The following is a 17,962-nucleotide window of genomic DNA, read 5'->3' as shown; positions in this document are numbered from 1 at the left end:
GCGGGGCCGCGGCGGGCACGTGACGAGCCGGGGCACGCCCTCCCGGAGGGGCGAGGCGAGAGTGCGACGTCTCGCGCTCTCCTTCGCGCAGGGCGGGGCGGAGTCACGTGCGCGCGCCTCCGCAGGCCCTCTGGCGGCCGGAGAGCGGAGCAGCTCTCGCGGCGGGGGCGGGGCGCGGCGGGGCGGGGAAGGGGCGGGAAGCGGCGCGCGGCCCTCGCGGGCGGGCGGCGGCCATTTTCTCGCACGGCAGCCGAGCCTGGGCGTGGCGGGGCGGCCTCGCCCAGACGCGGGAGCAAGGATCGTGACCAGGACAAGCCCGCTTTGTTTTTTCAGGGCGCGATCCTGTGCACGTTTAGACAGGGAAACGCCCTGCATCTCCCAGCATGCCCCAGCCGGCCATGCCGGCTGGGGCATGCTGGGAGCTGTAGGGCTTTTTTCCCTGTCTAAACGCGCACAGGATCGCGCCCTTAGGTTTTCAACCCGGCCTTCAGGGTGCACGTGCTGCCCTCGAAAGGCGACTTAGGGCGCGATCCTGTGCACGTTTAGACAGGGAAACGCCCTACAGCTCCCAGCATGCCCCAGCCGGCATGGCCGGCTGGGGCATGCTGGGAGCTGTAGGGCGTTTCCCTGTCTAAACGTGCACAGGATCGCGCCCTTAGGTTTTCAACCCGCCCTTCAGGATGCACGTGCTGCCCTTCAAAGGCGACTTCGGGCACAATCCTAAGCACGTTTAGACAGGGAAACGCCCTACAGCTCCCAGCATGCCCCAGCCGGCCATACTGGCTGGGGAATGCCAGGAGTTGTAGGATTTTTTTCTTTCTTTCTTTCGGGGAACGCTGGTTGCTGTAGGACTTTTCACCGCCTAAAGGTGGATAGGATGCTGCCCTCACAATATTCCCAAAAACGTGAAGGTACAATTAAATGCACAGAAGCAGCAGCTGGTGATTTTTGAGCACCAACCGCACTATAACAAACCCATACAGCAGGGTTTCCTGGGTTCTAGTCCTCACTTGGCTATGAAGCTCACTGGAGGCGTAATCCTATGTACGTTTAGGCAGGAAAAACGTCCAACGACGCCTAGGGTGATGTTCAGCCTAACCTACCTCACAGGTTTGTGGTGAGGATAAAACTGAGAGGTGGATGATCACGTACGCTGTCTTGGGCTCCTTGAGGAACCGGTGGGATATAAACGTAACAAATAAGCAGTGGGGCAGCTCTAGCTGAATGAAGTGTGCAACAGCAAGCAGGCTTGGCATCTGCACCTGAGCTAGAGTACAGAGGCCAGCCCATGGTAGCTGAGGTTGGTCGATGGGCCATCCTTATTTTTAAAAACATGTCATATATAGTCAGGGCAGCCAGCCTTGCATGTACATGGTTACAGACTGTTTCATTATGTTTGCTTTTAAAACATAAAACATTCATGTCACTGCAACTGAGGCCGCAATCCTATGGTGATGCCCATAAGCCTCCGAACTTGGAGACTTACAGGCATCCTATTGGCTAGATGGGCTTTTTTGCCCATCTAGCTGGGGTGTGTTGGAGCAGGAGGGAGGGAGGTTGGGGAGGCCTTGGAGAAGTTGTTTCCCAGCTTCCCCAGCCCCCTCCCTGTCCACCACCACCACCACACCCCCTTTACCTCCTTTCTGAGGTTGCCTTTGCTGCCTTGCAGAGGCATCTGGTGCAGTTCTCTCCACACCAGCTGCGAGGGGGAGGTAGGGAGCTCGGATTCCTGGGTCCGAGGTCAGAGCCCTGTCTCTGACCTGGGATCCAGGAATCCAAATTATCCCATGTCCCCACAGACTCTGCCTAGGGGCCCCAGGATTACTCCCTCCATCTTTAACTTATATCCGTAGGATGGTCATATGCAAAAAGAACAGAAGGCTCCTGTACCTTTAATAGCTGTGTAAAGAGGGAATTGCAGCAGGTGTAGCTTCCATGCAAACTACACCTGCTGAAGTTCCCTCTTCTACACAACTGTTAAAGGTGCAGGAGCCCTCTCCCGCATCTGGCTACTCGCAGCACAGAACAGGAGTGGAAGAAACCACATGCAACCCCAAAAGCACAGAAGGGAGAACAACAGCCACACATCCGTGCCAATGCTCAGGTTTCAAAATATCCAACCTAGGACTTTAAAAAGGAGGGCCATTTACAAAGTAACAAATGCCATAAATTGTCCCTTCAAATTGGTAGTGACATCAGGATGCTATTAAATAGTTCTAACTACAGGAATTGTGATATCAAGCTCTTGAGGGCCTACAGGAAATTCAAGAGATATACCAGGATGTTGTTAACATCTTGAGACCTTGCTTAGTAACAATGGCTATATCAAATAAGAACAGTTTTACTGCACGTAGTTGGTTTGATAGAGAATGTAAAAGCAAGTAAAGAGTTAATGAAAGTAATCAGAAGGGCCAAGTACATTACAACAGATGAGGCAACTCTGATCCAATATTGCAAGGAGTATAAATGCATGCTTAGGCGGGGAAATAGTATTAATTGAAAGACTTTGGGCCAAAGCTGTCACTGAGAGGTATGAGCACAAATCCTGAATGCATGGGGAGGGGGTGTCAATGATAGTTCTTATGTGCAACTCCAGTGATGCCTGGGATGTAGATTTCTCACTTCAGTGAGATCTTTAAAAGAAGTATGAGGTCACAGCTATCGGAGAATTTATGCCCTCCTAATGACCTTCCCAAGTAGCCACTCATATCTATAATGAACTGGAGATCCTCTAAAATATTTTTTCCAGGAAGACCTTAGGACTCTTCCAGGAACACCAGCTGCCTTTCTTAGGACAGAACTAGGGCTGCTGTCTATTGCTGCAATGACTGATTTGCCCTTCCCTCCTTTATTGGCTTAAGATGAATAAAATGCAAGATCTCAAAACTGTGCTGGTTGGAGCAACAAAGGAATAGCAGTTGAGCAAATAAGTGTCAGGAAAAGTTGAGGAACTATAACCTATCCACAAAAAGATATATGAGTATTGGTCACTATGCCTTAAGAAATTACTAAGATGCCAGCAAAACAGGGTAATTATAAATTAAACACAGTTTCCAGCTTGGTATACCTGAACTAAGAACCACCACTCCATGGCACCTTATCTTCAGATCCTGACTTTTCCCCATATCCATAGGGCCCTTATGGAACTTGGGTTTCAGGAGATGCCTTCTGCCTGTCTCATGGCGAGACACTTAGGCATCCCTTTGACAGAATGGAAATGTATTTTCAGCTTTGGGTTGAAGATCTAGCACAATACTTATTGTTCTGCCCAAGGAGAATATTCTATCCTATATTCGCCTGTGTTGCTCAGAAAAATTCCACAGGATATAGTGATGCAATTATTGGAAGATAATGAACTTTAGTATGTGGTAGCAGTATTTGCTGTAGCTGCTAGGTAATTGCATTTTTAGTGATTTCAGTAGTTCTTAATCGTTAATTTTAAAGAATTGTTGATACATCTGCTGTATGGGCAGTTTGTTACAGTTCAAAAGTGGTTTAAACATGCCTGGCGTGCTATGGTCCATGGGGTCACGAAGAGTCGGATACGACTTAACAACTGAACAACAAAATTTTATATTTATTTTTGTTATACTGGCCATCAAATTGTAATGGCTTTTGGCTAAGTGCAATAAAGATCATTGACACTGAAACTGGATCCCCATTCCCCTGGGACCTGTAAGTGCCTCCTGGCACATGTCAAGGGAGGGACAATCATACAAGGCCAGAAACTGATCCTAATTTGTTAGGATGAAGTCTGTACATTTCAGCAACATGTGATCAAAATGCCACAAGAATTGACATTAACACTTGCAAACTCCAGTAATTTTGTCAGTAACTCCTCTCCTTGGCTTCATCTTGTTCATTGCTGAACCCTAGCAGTAAAATAGAAGAGCTATCCAAGGTGCTAGAGGCTTTAAATCGCTACATCAAAAGAAAATATCCCTAGACCTTGGTATTAAGGTCAGAGGCTTTTAAGCAAGAGCTGCCAGAACCCCAATTTAATAAACTAAGGCCACAGTCCTATACCAGTTATCTGGAAGAAGCCCCATTGAATTCACTGGGATTTACTTCTAAGTAGACATGTGTAGGATTGCACCGTAAATTATGTAACTGTGCAGACCACCATGAACAATTTTTATTTCTTGAACATGACTGAGTCTTTGGGTGCTGAAGTGCAGCTCTCCTATGTTGAATCACATCAGCTACGTAAGAACAGAAAGAGATAACAGACAGAGGAGATCTTGCATTGCTAATCTGTAATTTCACAACCTCCAGGCTTGACGCCTGTGATGCAACCTAAGTAGGGCTGCCCTTGAAGACAACTCAGAAGCTTCATCTAATGCAAAATGCTGCTACATGTCTCCTTATGGATGTGAGGCAGCACAAACGTATTGAGGCAATTTCATTCCAATTGCATTGGCGGCCAATTTGTTTCCAAGTTCAATTCAAGCTAACCTTTAAAGCCTAGCATGACTTCAGTCCTACATATCTTAGAGCAGTGGTTCTCAACCTTTCATACCTTACATCCCACCAATCACTCTGTCAAAGAACCTAGGTCCCAACATGACAAAAACAAAAAGTTTACTTTTTCTGAGGACATTTATATGCTCACAGGCATTATGTTATATTTATCATTTATGGTATGTTTTAATGCTACAGTAACTCTAAAACACAAAGATAATAAATTAAAAAATTGCAGTCGTAGTACTGGGAATTCTATTGCTATGACTAAAACACAAACAAAAGTAATAATTCCATTAGTAACTAAAATGTTTATTACTAGCATGCCAAAAGGTCAGAGATGGATAATCCACAGCAGGTGGGGTTGGCAGGAGATGGCATGTCACACCTGCAGGTGGACATGGGGACTGAAGAAGAAAGAACTCTTAGTCATTGTTATGAAAACCCCACATTCCACCTAGACTACTTCAGCATCCCATGGGTTGAGAACCAACTTAGAGAATGCCTCTCCTTTTACAATTCCCCATACCAGCTTCAATTATCCTCTCAGACTTGCACATAATTCGAACCACTGTAGTGAAAAGCAGGGCCTTTACATCAATTGCCCCTCGGCTGTGAAATAAACTCCCCTCAGAGATATGTAATCCCCCCACCTTAGGCATTTGAGTCTTTGCCAGTGCTAGTCTCATCTTTTCATTTATTTTCATTTGTTTTTATTCATTATTGTACCTTAAGCCACCTTGAGCACTGGAAATACTAAGAGTTATATTACTATTACTATTTACCATTAATAGAAGCTTTACCCACAGCAGTGAGAACTTGTAAAGTTCTGAGGTGTGTCCTTAGGTAAACTCTAGTAAAAGGGTTGTCCCAAGCAGTTTTCAAACATTTCCTCAAATACGATGGGAATCATATTTATTGTGCAGCTGTCCTTTTTTGTTGCTGTTGTTGTTCTTGGATTTTTCTATGGCTGTTATTGATCCTTTCTATTGGTGGGTCAAATATGTCTGCCACATGCACAACCAGTTCCTACGAATGGTGCAGGGGTGTCAACATTGGGACATACACAAACAAGTGATGTGTGACACCAGGAAGGACAGATCTGACAGATTTGGACAGAGTATATGGGCACCTACAGCGTCCGTTGCAAGTCAAGTTCTGGAACTGGATGAACAGTCTAATTGGGACATCAAGTACAAAGAAAGTTGCCTTCTATCAGGTCAGACTATTTGCCGATCTACTAGAATACTGCCTACTCTGGCAACAGCTCTCTAGGATCTCAAGCACAGATCTTTCACATAACCTGCTACTGGATCCTTTTAACTGGATTGAACCTGGAACCCTGTGCATTTGAAGCAGGTGCATTACCATTGAGAACAAGACCTGAGGTTGCAGCCAGGCAGACAGTCTGAGCACAATTGTATCAGAAGAGCCAGAGTCGAGAGGAGCCCAAGACAGGAGTCAGTCAGGTCAAAAGAGCAAGGAACAGGGAAGCTGGGAACGCAGGCTGGGAGGCATCAAGCAAGAGCAGGAGTTCAACGACAGGTGGATCTTGCTCAGGCTTAGGTCTGACCTCGAAGTTTTGATAGCCAGGCCAAGTCAGGAGGAGTCAATTGATGTAGTTCTGAGGGTGTGAAATCAACCCTGCAAAAGAGCTGGTGCCTCGTGGGAATCGTCCCTGTCTTGCCCCACCCACCAAGATCCTATACTTTCCCTTCTTTGGGGTATTCCTTCAGTTGCTGATGAGCACAGAAATATGAGTTTTATTCTGTGACACTGTCAGGCTCTGAACTGTCAAAGGACATCAGGAGACTTTACACAGATCAATGTTGACAACAGACAGGTCTAGCATGAACTGCATAGGCAGTATTTTTACCTTGTACATACATTCATGGAGAGAGTTAGCTTTCAGAGGAGAACCTCTAGGATGACTGAGCCTCTTGGGCCAGGCTTGTCTGTCTCACACCCGGTCCCTCTTATATCCTGATACTGTACATATTTACTTGAATGTTCAAAGGCAAGCACAGGGAACCTGTGGCCCTCCAGATGTTGTTGGATTACAGTTCCAATCACCCACAATTGGTTCTGCTGGCTGGGGCTCATGAGAGTTGGAGTTTAACAACATCTGGAGGGCTACAGGTTCCACACCTTGGTCAAAGGGATAGTTTTCCAGTGTGCAGACGACTGCAGCCTTGATGGCATTCAAAATCCACCACCTGGGGCAGCACCTCATAGGAAGGTCACCTCTGTGTACACTGAATGCCATGTGCTGATGATCAGTCATGTGACTGCACTGAAGCATCCACAGCACATGAATTGGCCCTGTCACATAGCATGCTCTGTGCTTCAAGTCCTAACAGGGCCACGATTTCACACTTGTGCCTGAGGATTATGATCTTTTACAACCCCAAAGGGGCATCTCTTTGCCCTTCTGAACCATGTTTCCTTAGCCTCACACCATTCCTAGATCACACTGTCAAGGGTGTGGCTTTGGAGGAAATGTATTAAAACCAGTACCGGGGACTCTGTACTTAACAACCAATTTGAGTCTTTCATTTCTCCCTGCCAGGAAAGACTGGAGTTTTTAAACAATGATCAGTACACAGTCATGTTAAGTATCTGTGCCACATAAGTCTGCATTTGTGAAAGGAAGGATTGGCTTTGAAGTTCCCCATAAATTAGTGGGTTTCCACCATGTCCAAGAGATGAAGGAATCCTCCACATTCATGAAAGTCACTGGTCCCGGTGACACTGAGCATGACAAATCCAGAAGTCAGACTGACTATGAGCCCCATTGTTAGGAAACCCATACCCAACTTGTTTGCTGCTTGGGCACATTACATGCTCATTCAGGATTTAGGTTATATGGGAAACATCCAACCCCCTTTTTCTGTATCACCTTAAATGTGCCTATTGCTTTAATCCCTTGTAAAGGTATATCTGTAAATGTCACAGAATTTGGGTTATATCTTTTTTGGTTTTTCAAGTCAGACACCTGCTCTTTGGGCTGCTTTTCAGGAATGCTCACACAGGCCGATGCAGTAGGAAGCCAGTTTGTCTTTGGAATCAACATGAGTAATGCCATTTATTGTCTGTCCCACTTACCACTGTTGACGGCAGCTTAGCATTGCCATGAGACCACAGACAGAGAAATAAATAAAAGGAGTACTTATTAACAGTCTCTCTGTGTTACTTTTTTTTTAGTCTCATCAGTTTGCCTTCTGGGACATTAGTGTTTTCTGACTAGCCACATCCACCATGGTAGCCATTTTATGAATGGGCAAGCCCTCCCATGACAGCCATTTTGTGAAAGCACTCACAACACTCTCTCAAAATCCCAAATGTACCCACTGACTCCAAAAGGTTGGAGACCCCTGGAATACTGACTACATTGTACCAACATAATGCCAGCATACGTGGACTGCCCGTGCAGCAGAACCATTGGATTGTCTAGTCATTTTGCACCATTCTGCAATTTTCACAGCATGATTTATATATCAACAGTTGTCATTTTTATAAGCAATAGAAATTTGACTCTCATAACGGCAGAAAAAGATCCTCAGACCAAGCTAATGTCAATCAATGTTCCAATGCATCTTTTTTCAGGAACATCATGGTCCTGTCCTTTGTGTGTTGGGCATGGACCTAGACTCAGATTTCCCCTTGACCTCAAGCTCACCTTGAGTAAGTCACAGTCTCAAGAAGTTGCATGTAATTAGGGAATAATAAGTTATGGAGAAGTGAAGGACCATGAACCCTCTGACCATGAAAGATGATCCCAATAAAGGGACAATAGAGCTACTTGTGTTGCCTGAATGCTGTGAAGGTCTTGCTCTAACTTTAATTCCCTTTTGCTAATGAGACAAACCAACAGAGAAGCCTAGAAGAAAAACATGTGTTTTTACCATGATTTAGTGTGAAGTGGATCCATAAAGCCACTTTTCTAGCTAGTTACTCAAGTTACTTTGTTCGCTCTTGCTTAACATTTGCCTTTTTCCATCCTAGATGAGCAGACTTCTGTGCCTCCAATGCTATATAGCTCGAGGTGCCCGTTTTCTTCAAGGCCCTCTGGTCAATCTGCTGCAGCATTCTCTCATATCTGCTATACTCCTTCTTCCAGCGGGTCATCTTCTTCTGCTGGTCATGCACAAACTTCTTTTTCATCTGGTCAAATAGGTTGCCCACTTTCTTTTTGCTGTCTTCAATGTGTCTTACCTTTAAGTGATTGATCAGATAGGAAATAGTTGCACAGAACCCAATGATTATCCAAAGGAAAAGGAAGAAAAGAGGCCTCTAAGGAATGTTAGGGTTGTAATGACGGTAAGAGAAGCCTTGCTGGAGTGGACTAAGGCCCATCTAGTCTGTTTCCAACAGCAGCCAGCCAGTTGTTTTCAGGTATCCATTCACAAGCATGTCATAGAGATCATGACCTGGCCCCTGATTATCCCCAGGCTTCTTAGTCAGAGGTATACTGCATCTGTACATGGAGGTTTAGGCTGTCATGGCTAACAGCCATTGCCAGACTTATACCAATTTACTGATTTTTGCCCCAATCTAACAAGGTGTTCTTGATACAAGAGCTCTGATGCACACATGGAACTTGTCCCATCCACATTCCCATTCATTTCCATGGAGAGAACCGATGTGCCAGCACATGCCATTATGAACAAACAGTGCCTCCCTCCATTGAAACAAACGAGTCTCCCTGCACACAGAGATAAAGGAAGTCCTTTTTCACACAGTGCAGAGTTAAACTATGGAATTCACTTGCACAGGATGTGCTGATGGTCACCAACTTAGATAACTTTGAAAGGGGATTAGGAAAATTTATGGAGGACAAGGCTATCACTGGCTACTAGTCATGATGGCTGATGCCTCTGGATACCAATTTTTTGGAAATAAAAGCAGGAGAGGGCTATTTCCCTTGTGTCCTGCTTGTGGACTCCCCAAGAACATCTGGCAGGCCACAGAGGGAAAAACAGGATGCTGGAACACATCCAGCAGAACTCTTCTTATGTTCTTGTTTGCAACACACCATGGGTAGGACTCATGCAGGGAGGTTCAAATGCAAGCCATACCTTAATCTCTTGCACTCGCTGGACACTTGTGTTATCACGGATGATCACCTTAGAAAGATGACTCTTGGGTAAAAACCTCCTCAAAGCAACGTCATTGCCACTGAACAAACTGAAGGGGAGAAAGTCAGCTGGTTAGAATTACAGCTGCCCACTGCCTCCCTCCACAGTACCAGGAGTGAAGAACATCCATCTGTAACTATAACGGCCAGTTACCACCATCTCTGTCTTTCTGTCCTCAGGATGTAGTAAACACACACATCAGACAAAGGCAGGGAGCCAGTTTGGGGTAGGAGGGACGGCAAAGCATCAGAGACAATCCAGGAGCTTACTTTCTCATTTAAATTGATAGTTTTATTATGTTATTGTGTTTGATGGTTTTAAGCTCTGTCTTGTAAACAGCCCAGAGAGCTTCAGCTAATGAGCGGTATAAAAATGTAATAGACAGACAGACAGTCACTTTGAGAGGGCAGAAGAGGGGCAGTGTGTTTCTGACAGCTCACATGCAAGTATTCAGGTGGACATGCACACACATACCACACTATTTCATCAACCTGCTGGCTTCGATAGGGAAAGAGAGAAGGCCCTGCTTTTCCTCCCATCTCACCAAGCTAGTGAATGGATCGGGAAAGGGCAGCAAAGCACATAGCCTTCCCAGGAGGTTCCAGGACACAGGCATGGCAGCCCTCTGCCAATCCCTATTTTAGAAAATGACAGGGTAGACTGTATTTTGCCAGCCAAACAGATGGTTTGAGAAGTTCCAGGGATCAGGTACCAATCCACCAGTAATTAGCAAGCTGAATGAAGAGTAAGAAAAATAGGTGTTTTTTCCTCCTTATTAAAAAGGCACATTTGGGACATGTTTAGTGTTTTTTTGTTTAGTGTTCCACACTAAACATAAAACGGTCTGGCTGGGTTTGCACATAATGCTAACCCATGGCATGGTTTGTTGAATTCTGGGTGTTGTATTGCGCAAACACAGCCATGCTAACAAACCATGGAGAACCCATGGTTTGTTGTTGGGTTGTGAACTCTGGGTTCTTTAAACCATGGGTTGTTATGTGTGAACCCAGAACCGTGGATTGTTCATGGGTTGTTTCACCATGCAACAGAAACGGCAGGAAAGAGTGGTCAAAAACACCAGCCACTCTACATCCAAATACTATTGTGCCACAAAGTTATTTGAGATACAAGGAAGGAGCAGGCGAAAGAGGGAAAGCAAACAACTAAGAGATTGAAAAAACAAACTGCGGTTTGCTCGATCGCCTGCCAGACAAACTCTGGGTAGGGCAACAAACCATGGGTTAAATAAACTATGTGCTGGCAGTATGTGAAAACCAGGTTTATGTGTCAGGCCGGGCTCTTATGTGTTTAAGCAGCTGGAAAGCAGGCAGAAGATCAACAGCTTTTAGCCATCTCTGGCTAACTGCATCAAGAAAAGCTTCAATTGCAGACTTTCTGTTTGTCAGCCCTGCCCGGAAATGTCAAAGTAGCACATTTACTTTTAAGGAAAAATTATTGGAAGCGAGTCAATGTCTCATCTCAGCGCCATGAGGGAGATGGTATTCGGTCAGCTCAAGATGGGGTTGCACCTCCCATGAAACTATAGGTCCATAGCTCGGAGGCTGTTCTGGATCCAGCTCTGCCTTTGGAGACCCAACGTGCTTCCATGGCATGGAGTGTGTTTTACCAGCTATGGCTGGATCACCAGCTGTGGCCACTCCTGGGCAAGGGTAGTCTTACCACAGTTATGCCTGCCCTGGTAACCTCCTGGTTGGATCGCTGAAATGCATTATACGTGGGACTGCCTTGGAAGATGGAACCTTTAGAAGTTATTTCAGGATATACAGTAGCTGCCAGAATTTTAACTGCTACAGTCCATTCAAATCCCATCTCGCCAGTTTTAAAAGTGGTTCCCTTGTTACCTGTTTGCTTAGGAGCCTAATGTAAAGTGCTGATGTTTACTTTAAAACCATAAACTACTTGAGACCTAATACTTGAACTTACTATCAAATCAACCTGCTTGTACTCTAAGGTCATCGCTGACTTCTTTCACTGAGTGCCTTCCCCTTTCTTTGCTGTGACGGCCCAACTGTTTATTTTTTATTTGATCTATATCCTGGCTTTCCACCAAAAAATGATGCTCAATTCCCTCCCAAGGACCCCCCTCCCTGCACCAATGTTGTAGCTTTTTTAGGTGTCAGGCATTTTTATTCGTCCATGCATTTTAAATAATGCTTCTGATCTTCTGTCTGTTATTCTGATTTAGTGTGCTGTATTTTAATTCATTGTGTTTTTCCTTTGTTCTTATATTGTTGTAATCTGCCCTGGAATCAGTTTTGATAAAGGGAGATATAAAAGTATTTTAAATAAATAAATAGAAATAAAAATGTTGGTGACAAGGGAAATGGATGAAAAAGCATCTTTGTCTGTAAATACCAATGCAACCTAGCCAGAGGTCTACAGCCTTGGCTATAATGTTCCCCTCGTGATGCGTTGCTAGCCTTGCAGGATTCCAGGACAGAAAAAAAATAGATGGTTTCTTCTTGGCGTTAATGCAGACACGGGATCTGCTACAGGGCATACACAATAACCTGAGGCCTGCATCTTAAGAGACTGGTGTTGTTTGTAGTGTAGCATACAGGCATGTGCTGTCAACAGTTTGTCATGTAAATGCAAGCATATGCACCCTGTGTTGCCAACACAGAACATTCCCCTTCTAGCAGAGAATAATGGAGATGGCTGATGCAGTGCTATTTGCAGGGGGCAAATAGCTGAGGGAGACTGAATGGCTGTACATTAGTTTCCCCACTTGTTGCACAAGGGGGCTGGCCAGCCCAAAGCAGGGCGCAAACCTCTCTCCATCACTAGTTGAATGCCTGCCTCCATCTCATTCCAGGGTATCTCTCGGCATCTCTCAGGCAGTGCTGCACATGTGAAGTCATGCATTGCCACCCCAGGCAGGCTGAGGGTGGGTCCCAAGACACCTAGGGTTGCCGCTTTTGGGTTTTTTTCTCCACACCAGGCTTTTTACCCCACAACTTACCAGGGCTTCTGCTTCTGGATTCTTGTGGGATTAAGCCCGGGTCCGTACTGTTTTTTCCCCCAAGACTTCCTTTGTCTGCAAGTTCTACATGTTTCATTACATAGCCACTAGATGTCACTGCGTTATAAAAAAACTGCACAACTTCACACAGTCATTAAAACAGAATTATAGCTATTCCTGCATTATTCCTGCATTAAAAACTGGGATAAAGGTCAGAAAGTGCAGGAGATGCCCTGGAGGTTGATGATGTCATGTAAAGGACCGACAAACTTCCATGAGTGGCCAATCAAGAGCGTGCAATAAAAGCCTCGTGTTGAAATGCTCCCAGTGTCACTAACAGCAGTCTGGCATGCAGAAATTGAGCAGGTGAAGCTTTTCCTGACAACGACATAGGTCTGCTTCATCTGCTTCATTTCTGTGGGTCCAGATGCTATGACAAAGCGACAGGAACAAGGCTGGTGAAAAGGTAGAGACCCTAAGGACACCCAATTCTACAGCATGCCCTTGCAATCTCCATAGAGGCGAAGAACCATTCCCTTCAAAATGGAAAGGCACTCTGCATATGCTTGAGAGCACTTTGCCCCTAGGTCATTTTTCTACAAAAAGCAACTTGCCTTTCTCCTCAACGGAAAGGAATTCTACAGATGTTCAGAAGCATTCAGCCCAAAGTTCCAGCATTTTTACTAACAAAGGCTGGCATCACAACAAGACCAAATCTATCCCTGAGTCTAAGCCCTGCCACCAGGAGCTTGTGCCTAGGGGTCTCCTAGCCCATATCCTTTTGGTCGTGGCTGTATGGCCGGTATCTCCTGCTCCCTCCCCACTTTCTTACTGGTGCCGCCTCATGGCTAAGAGACTGAGTTACGCACAAGGAAGTCCCTGGTTCAAATCTTGGATGATGATTATATTGACCTGCCTTGGAAGGTTGTTGTAATGATTACAAGAAAATGACGTATGTCAAGCGCTTTGAAAACTCTTAAGGGCCAAACCATATGTTGGTGCTGGAAAAGCTGTCAGTTGATTTCCCCAGTTTTGTTTTTAAAAACGTCAAAACAATTGCTTTGTGTGAGAGAGAGCGAGAAAGAAGCAGGGAAAGAATTCAGATCGGAGCAGAGATGCTGAGAGAAGGAGAGAGCTAAAATCCTACATTCTAAACATCTAAAATCCTCTCCCCAAAGTTGTCCTGAGCTCTAGAAGGGCAAAAATTAATTTCTTCACAAAATATAAAGCCACCTGCTCACTCCACTCCACCCGTTTTATTTTTTGGGAAGAAACTGTATTATTTCTTTATTCTATTTATGAGCCACCCTATAGCTGAAGCTTTTCCCAGTAGTAACATATGGCTGAGAGAGCTGGACTATAAGGAAGGCTGAGCGCCGAAGAATTGATGCTTTCGAACTGTGGTGCTGGAGAAGACTCTTACGAGTCCCCTGGACTGCAAGGAGGTCAAACCAGTCCATACTAAAGGAAATCAACCCTGACGGCTCATTGGAAGGACAGATACTGAAGCTGAAATATTCTGGCCACCTAATGCGAAGAGAAAACTCCCTGGAAAAGACCCTGATGCTGGGAAAGACTGAAGGCAAAAGGAGAAGGGGACGGCAGAGGATGAGATGGCTGGATAGCATCACCGATGCAATGGATATGGACTTGAGCACGCTCCGGGAGAGAGCGCAGGACAGGAAGGCCTGGCGTGCTGTGGTCCGTGGGGTCACGAAGAGTCGGACACGGCTGAACGACTGAACAACAACAAAATAGCTGAAGCTCTCAGGCCGACATACATAAGGAAAGCAAATGCAATTTAAAAAAAAACAACCTCTGACCCCTTGTTTCAGGAACAATAACTCTGCACATGCTCAGAAGCACAGCTGCCTCAACGCTTTGCAACCCCCCTCCCCGAAACGTGGCAACCCTTGTGTGTGCGTGGGAAGGGGTGGGCTGGGGATGTACAAGAAAGGAGAGAGGAGAGTGTCACACACAAGAACCCCCCACCACCACCACCCCGTGCACAACGTGGATGTGGGCACAGGTGTGCGGCTGTTTTTCACCACGTGGCGCCTTCATCCTTACCTGAACAGCACGAGCACTTGGCTTACACGGGGCTGGAAGAAAGTGACGACGGGGGCGGAGTTCTCCTTCTTCTCCATGGCACTCCCGCCTGAGAGCCGAGCCGTGCCGTGCCGTGCCGTGCCGAGCCAGGCGGGAGGGGAGAGTCACAATGGGCTCGGGTCTTCACGGTTGCCTCGGAAACCGGCGCCGGGCTTGGAAGGGGCCCGCCGCCTTCTTGGTCGCTGCTGCTCTTGAGGCTGCTGGCGGTGGTTGGAGAAAAGCCACCACCGCAGGAGGCGTCGGGGGGTGGGTGGGGGGTAAGGAGAGCCCCCCCCCCAGGTTGGGAGGGACTAAATTGGGGAGAGAGTGCTGGGGGTGGGAGGCACACGCAGGGATACATCTCCAAGGGGTTTGGGGTGAGTGGGGGAATGAGAAAGGGAAAGAGATCCGCCAGGGTGGTCGAATAGAGCTTCCAGGGATACAGGCAGTCTACCCATCACTTGGAGATGAGGGGCAAAGAAGACAGGAGGTCATCATTAGTATTATTAGTTGCTTTTTCTATAGCATCATCATTGCATAGGGTGCTTGACCAAGTACAAGCGGAGAGGCCCCTGCCCCAAGACGCGTACAATCCATCATGTTCTGCCGGTTGTAGGCTCTCCGGAGGCATCTGGCCACGCCCTGGCCAACTAAATCAGCCTTCCCCAAACCTGGGGCCCTCCGGATGAGTTGGACTGCAGCTCCCATCATTCCCAGCCAGCAAGTATGGTTGGGCAGGCGGGGGTGTGGGGAGCCCGTGTGAGCAGGAGATTTGTGATCAGCTGAGGTTGTGGGAAAGGGATGCTCTGCTTTCCTCACAAGGTATTCGTATGGAATTAATGGGCAACAGAAGACAGGATAGCCTTGGAAAGAGAAGGGTGGGCAAAATGGATCTCTGGACAGATTATCGGACAGATTATCTAGCTCATCTGCTGTTATCCCATGCTAATCTTGGGGAAGGGAGCGAACATGAGCAGTGGAGGTCAAGAACAGCGTTCCTCCCCCATTTCTCCAGCTACTAAGCCTATTATTTACTATTACTACTACAGGCTGATTATTATTCTCATTCATGATTATATAATTCTATTAATTGGTCTATAATAATTACATTTGTATTCCACCTCTTCTTCAAGGAGATGCTGTAAATGGGGGGTTATCCCATTTTATCTTCTTAATAAGCCTGTGTGGTAGGTTAGACTGACAGAGAATGCTTCATGGCTGAATAAGGATTTGAACCCAGATCCAACCCTCTATGCCACAACAGTGCAGGAAGAATGGGCCTGGGCAACTTTTTTGGGTGGGCTATTTCCCTGCCACCCTTTCCCCAGGTGGGCTTCTGACATTTAAAAGCTACATCAGCTGGTACACCTTAAAACCCACATTGTTTACATCAGGGGCGGACAAGCCGCAGCCCTAGGGTTGTATGGGCTCTTGGCCTAAAACAGTAGGCACTCCAGCCATCCTAAAAGGACTCCTTCCCAAGTATACCTGCACCCTTTCCTGTTCTCGCAGTGGACGTCGTGACTGCAGGTCTTCTGCTCATCCTGCCCCCTGCCCGTCTACATAGGCACTAGAAGCAATAGCAAGGAAGTACAGGCTCTCCTTTCCATGCAATTCAAGATGCCACTCTGTGTGTGTGGTGGCAGCCCTGAGTTTCCCCTCACTACATTATATTTTTGCTTTCTTTCCTTTCCAGGAACTCCTCACAAACTTCCATTTGACAAGAAAATCAAACTTGGAGGCATGTGAAGCTCCTGTGGAGGACACTCTCTAAAAAGGCGCCCCTCTGCCTCAACTGCTCATCCTCCTGTCATATCACTGCGGAGAAAGAAGTATCAGGAAGCCAAAGGTGGCTCATTAGAAGAGGCCCAAAGTGATGCCCACCCCTAGTGCAAGGTGGCCTTCTTAAGTGTGCTTGTGCCATTGCTTGCCCTTACTTTAAGCACTGCTGCCAATGCCACAGCCTGTACCCTATGCCAGCCTTTCCCTGCCTAGGATATAACCTGATGCCCTCCAGATATGTTGGACTACAACACCCAGCATCTTGTGTTGGTGGATGTTAGCCCAATACATTTGAGGGGCACCAAGTTAGGAAAGCTTTCCCTATGTAATCTACACCATGTGGGGTGGGGGCTAGGAAGTTGAACGTTGGAGAGCTCAGCTGTTCGGAAGGGCCACCACCTGCTTTCAGATATGCTGTCAGCAGATGTCCTTCCCGATTCTAAAGGTAACATTTGTAAAATTCCCAAGTCCTACAAGCTGCAGCGATGAAGATGTAGCTTCAGCTGATGCAGATGGAGCTTTAAGTGCACAGGAAGCTGCCTTAACACTGTTGGTCTATCTAACTCAGCATTACTTACTGCTAGTGCCTCACCAGGTTTTAAACAGGTGTCTTTCTCTTCTGTAGCCTTTTACATGCAAAGTATGTGCCTTACACCCCCTCCCTTATCTGTACCCTAGCTCCTGCCCCTGACACACACACACACACACACATACTTCATGCAACAAAATATAGCCCAGGATGGCCATTTACTGGCCAGAACAACATGTTTACTCAGTTTTGTTAACCCCTGGGGGAAATGAAGTAATTTTGTTCTGGAGGGGCAAGAAATTTGCCTACATTCACAATGTTATGAGAAGCTTTATTTGGGATAGTTCGAAGTTTTCAGTTTCTTTTCTCTTTTTTCTTCCTCTTTTAGACATTATTGAAAGACCACATCTATGATGTCCAAGGAGAGATCTTCTTGAATCAGTGTGACTGAGGGCTACAGTAGATGTCAATGCTGTTTGGCCAAGAATTTATACAGGTGCAGGCAGAGGGAACTCACTAGACAATGCTGTACTCCATAGTGACATTGTATCAGCCTTGTGAATAGCTAGGCTAGCAAGATACTGAAATAATGCCATGATGGCCCTTGCAATTTTTCTTCAAATACTTTCCTACTTTCCCAACACCAAGTTTCCCCTTTCCCACTGTCACTGGTTAATCATCTGTCCTTTGGTTGATTAATTAGTCTATAGCCCTAAATATCCTTTTAAATCTGAAATTGAAAATTTCCTAGGGGAAAAAAGGAAAGAAAAATCACCTTCCAACAGAATTTAAATACTTGTAATATTAGAAAGAGGGTGGGAGGGAAGCAAAAGCATTAGAAAATAATCTATTAGAGAAATTCATCTGATGAATAATTTGGGAGGAGTACGGTCCATAAGAATTTTCCTTCTCTTTATATCTCTAAGCATAGCGAGCAAGAATGATGCTTTCCATTGTAGCTGATGTTGAAAGTTCGCCTTA

General features: G+C 46.1%; 1 protein-coding gene across 1 annotated transcript; it reads right to left on the bottom strand.

Moving 5' to 3' along the window:
- Positions 1–8,270: 8,270 nt before the first annotated feature.
- On the bottom strand, positions 8,271–14,893 carry C13H5orf52 (chromosome 13 C5orf52 homolog). The gene is made up of 3 exons (XM_084820378.1): positions 14,653–14,893; positions 9,540–9,648; positions 8,271–8,676 (listed from the first exon to the last, which is right to left on the bottom strand). Exons 1-3 carry the CDS (start codon positions 14,727–14,729, stop codon positions 8,422–8,424), a joined length of 441 nt encoding a protein of 146 aa, XP_084676504.1. The 5' UTR covers positions 14,730–14,893; the 3' UTR covers positions 8,271–8,421.
- Positions 14,894–17,962: the final 3,069 nt, after the last annotated feature.

Source organism: Heloderma suspectum, chromosome 13 (assembly GCF_057233095.1).
Source record: "Heloderma suspectum isolate Gila_16-S chromosome 13, 16-S_ref, whole genome shotgun sequence".
NCBI lineage: Eukaryota > Metazoa > Chordata > Lepidosauria > Squamata > Helodermatidae > Heloderma > Heloderma suspectum.
Note: the sequence above shows the minus strand (reverse complement) of the source record. Positions and strands in the feature narration are given on the sequence as shown.

What these genes read in the sequence shown, in the direction of transcription:
- C13H5orf52 (XM_084820378.1), bottom strand. Translation starts at nt 14,729, where the DNA reads ATGGAGAAGAAGGAGAACTCCGCCCCCGTCGTCACTTTCTTCCAGCCC. An exon ending in CAAGTGCTCGTGCTGTTCAG is followed by an intron (nt 9,649 to 14,652) that starts GTAAGGATGAAG and finishes TCTCCCCTTCAG; the next exon opens with TTTGTTCAGTGGCAATGACG. An exon ending in AGCGAGTGCAAGAGATTAAG is followed by an intron (nt 8,677 to 9,539) that starts GTATGGCTTGCA and finishes AATCACTTAAAG; the next exon opens with GTAAGACACATTGAAGACAG.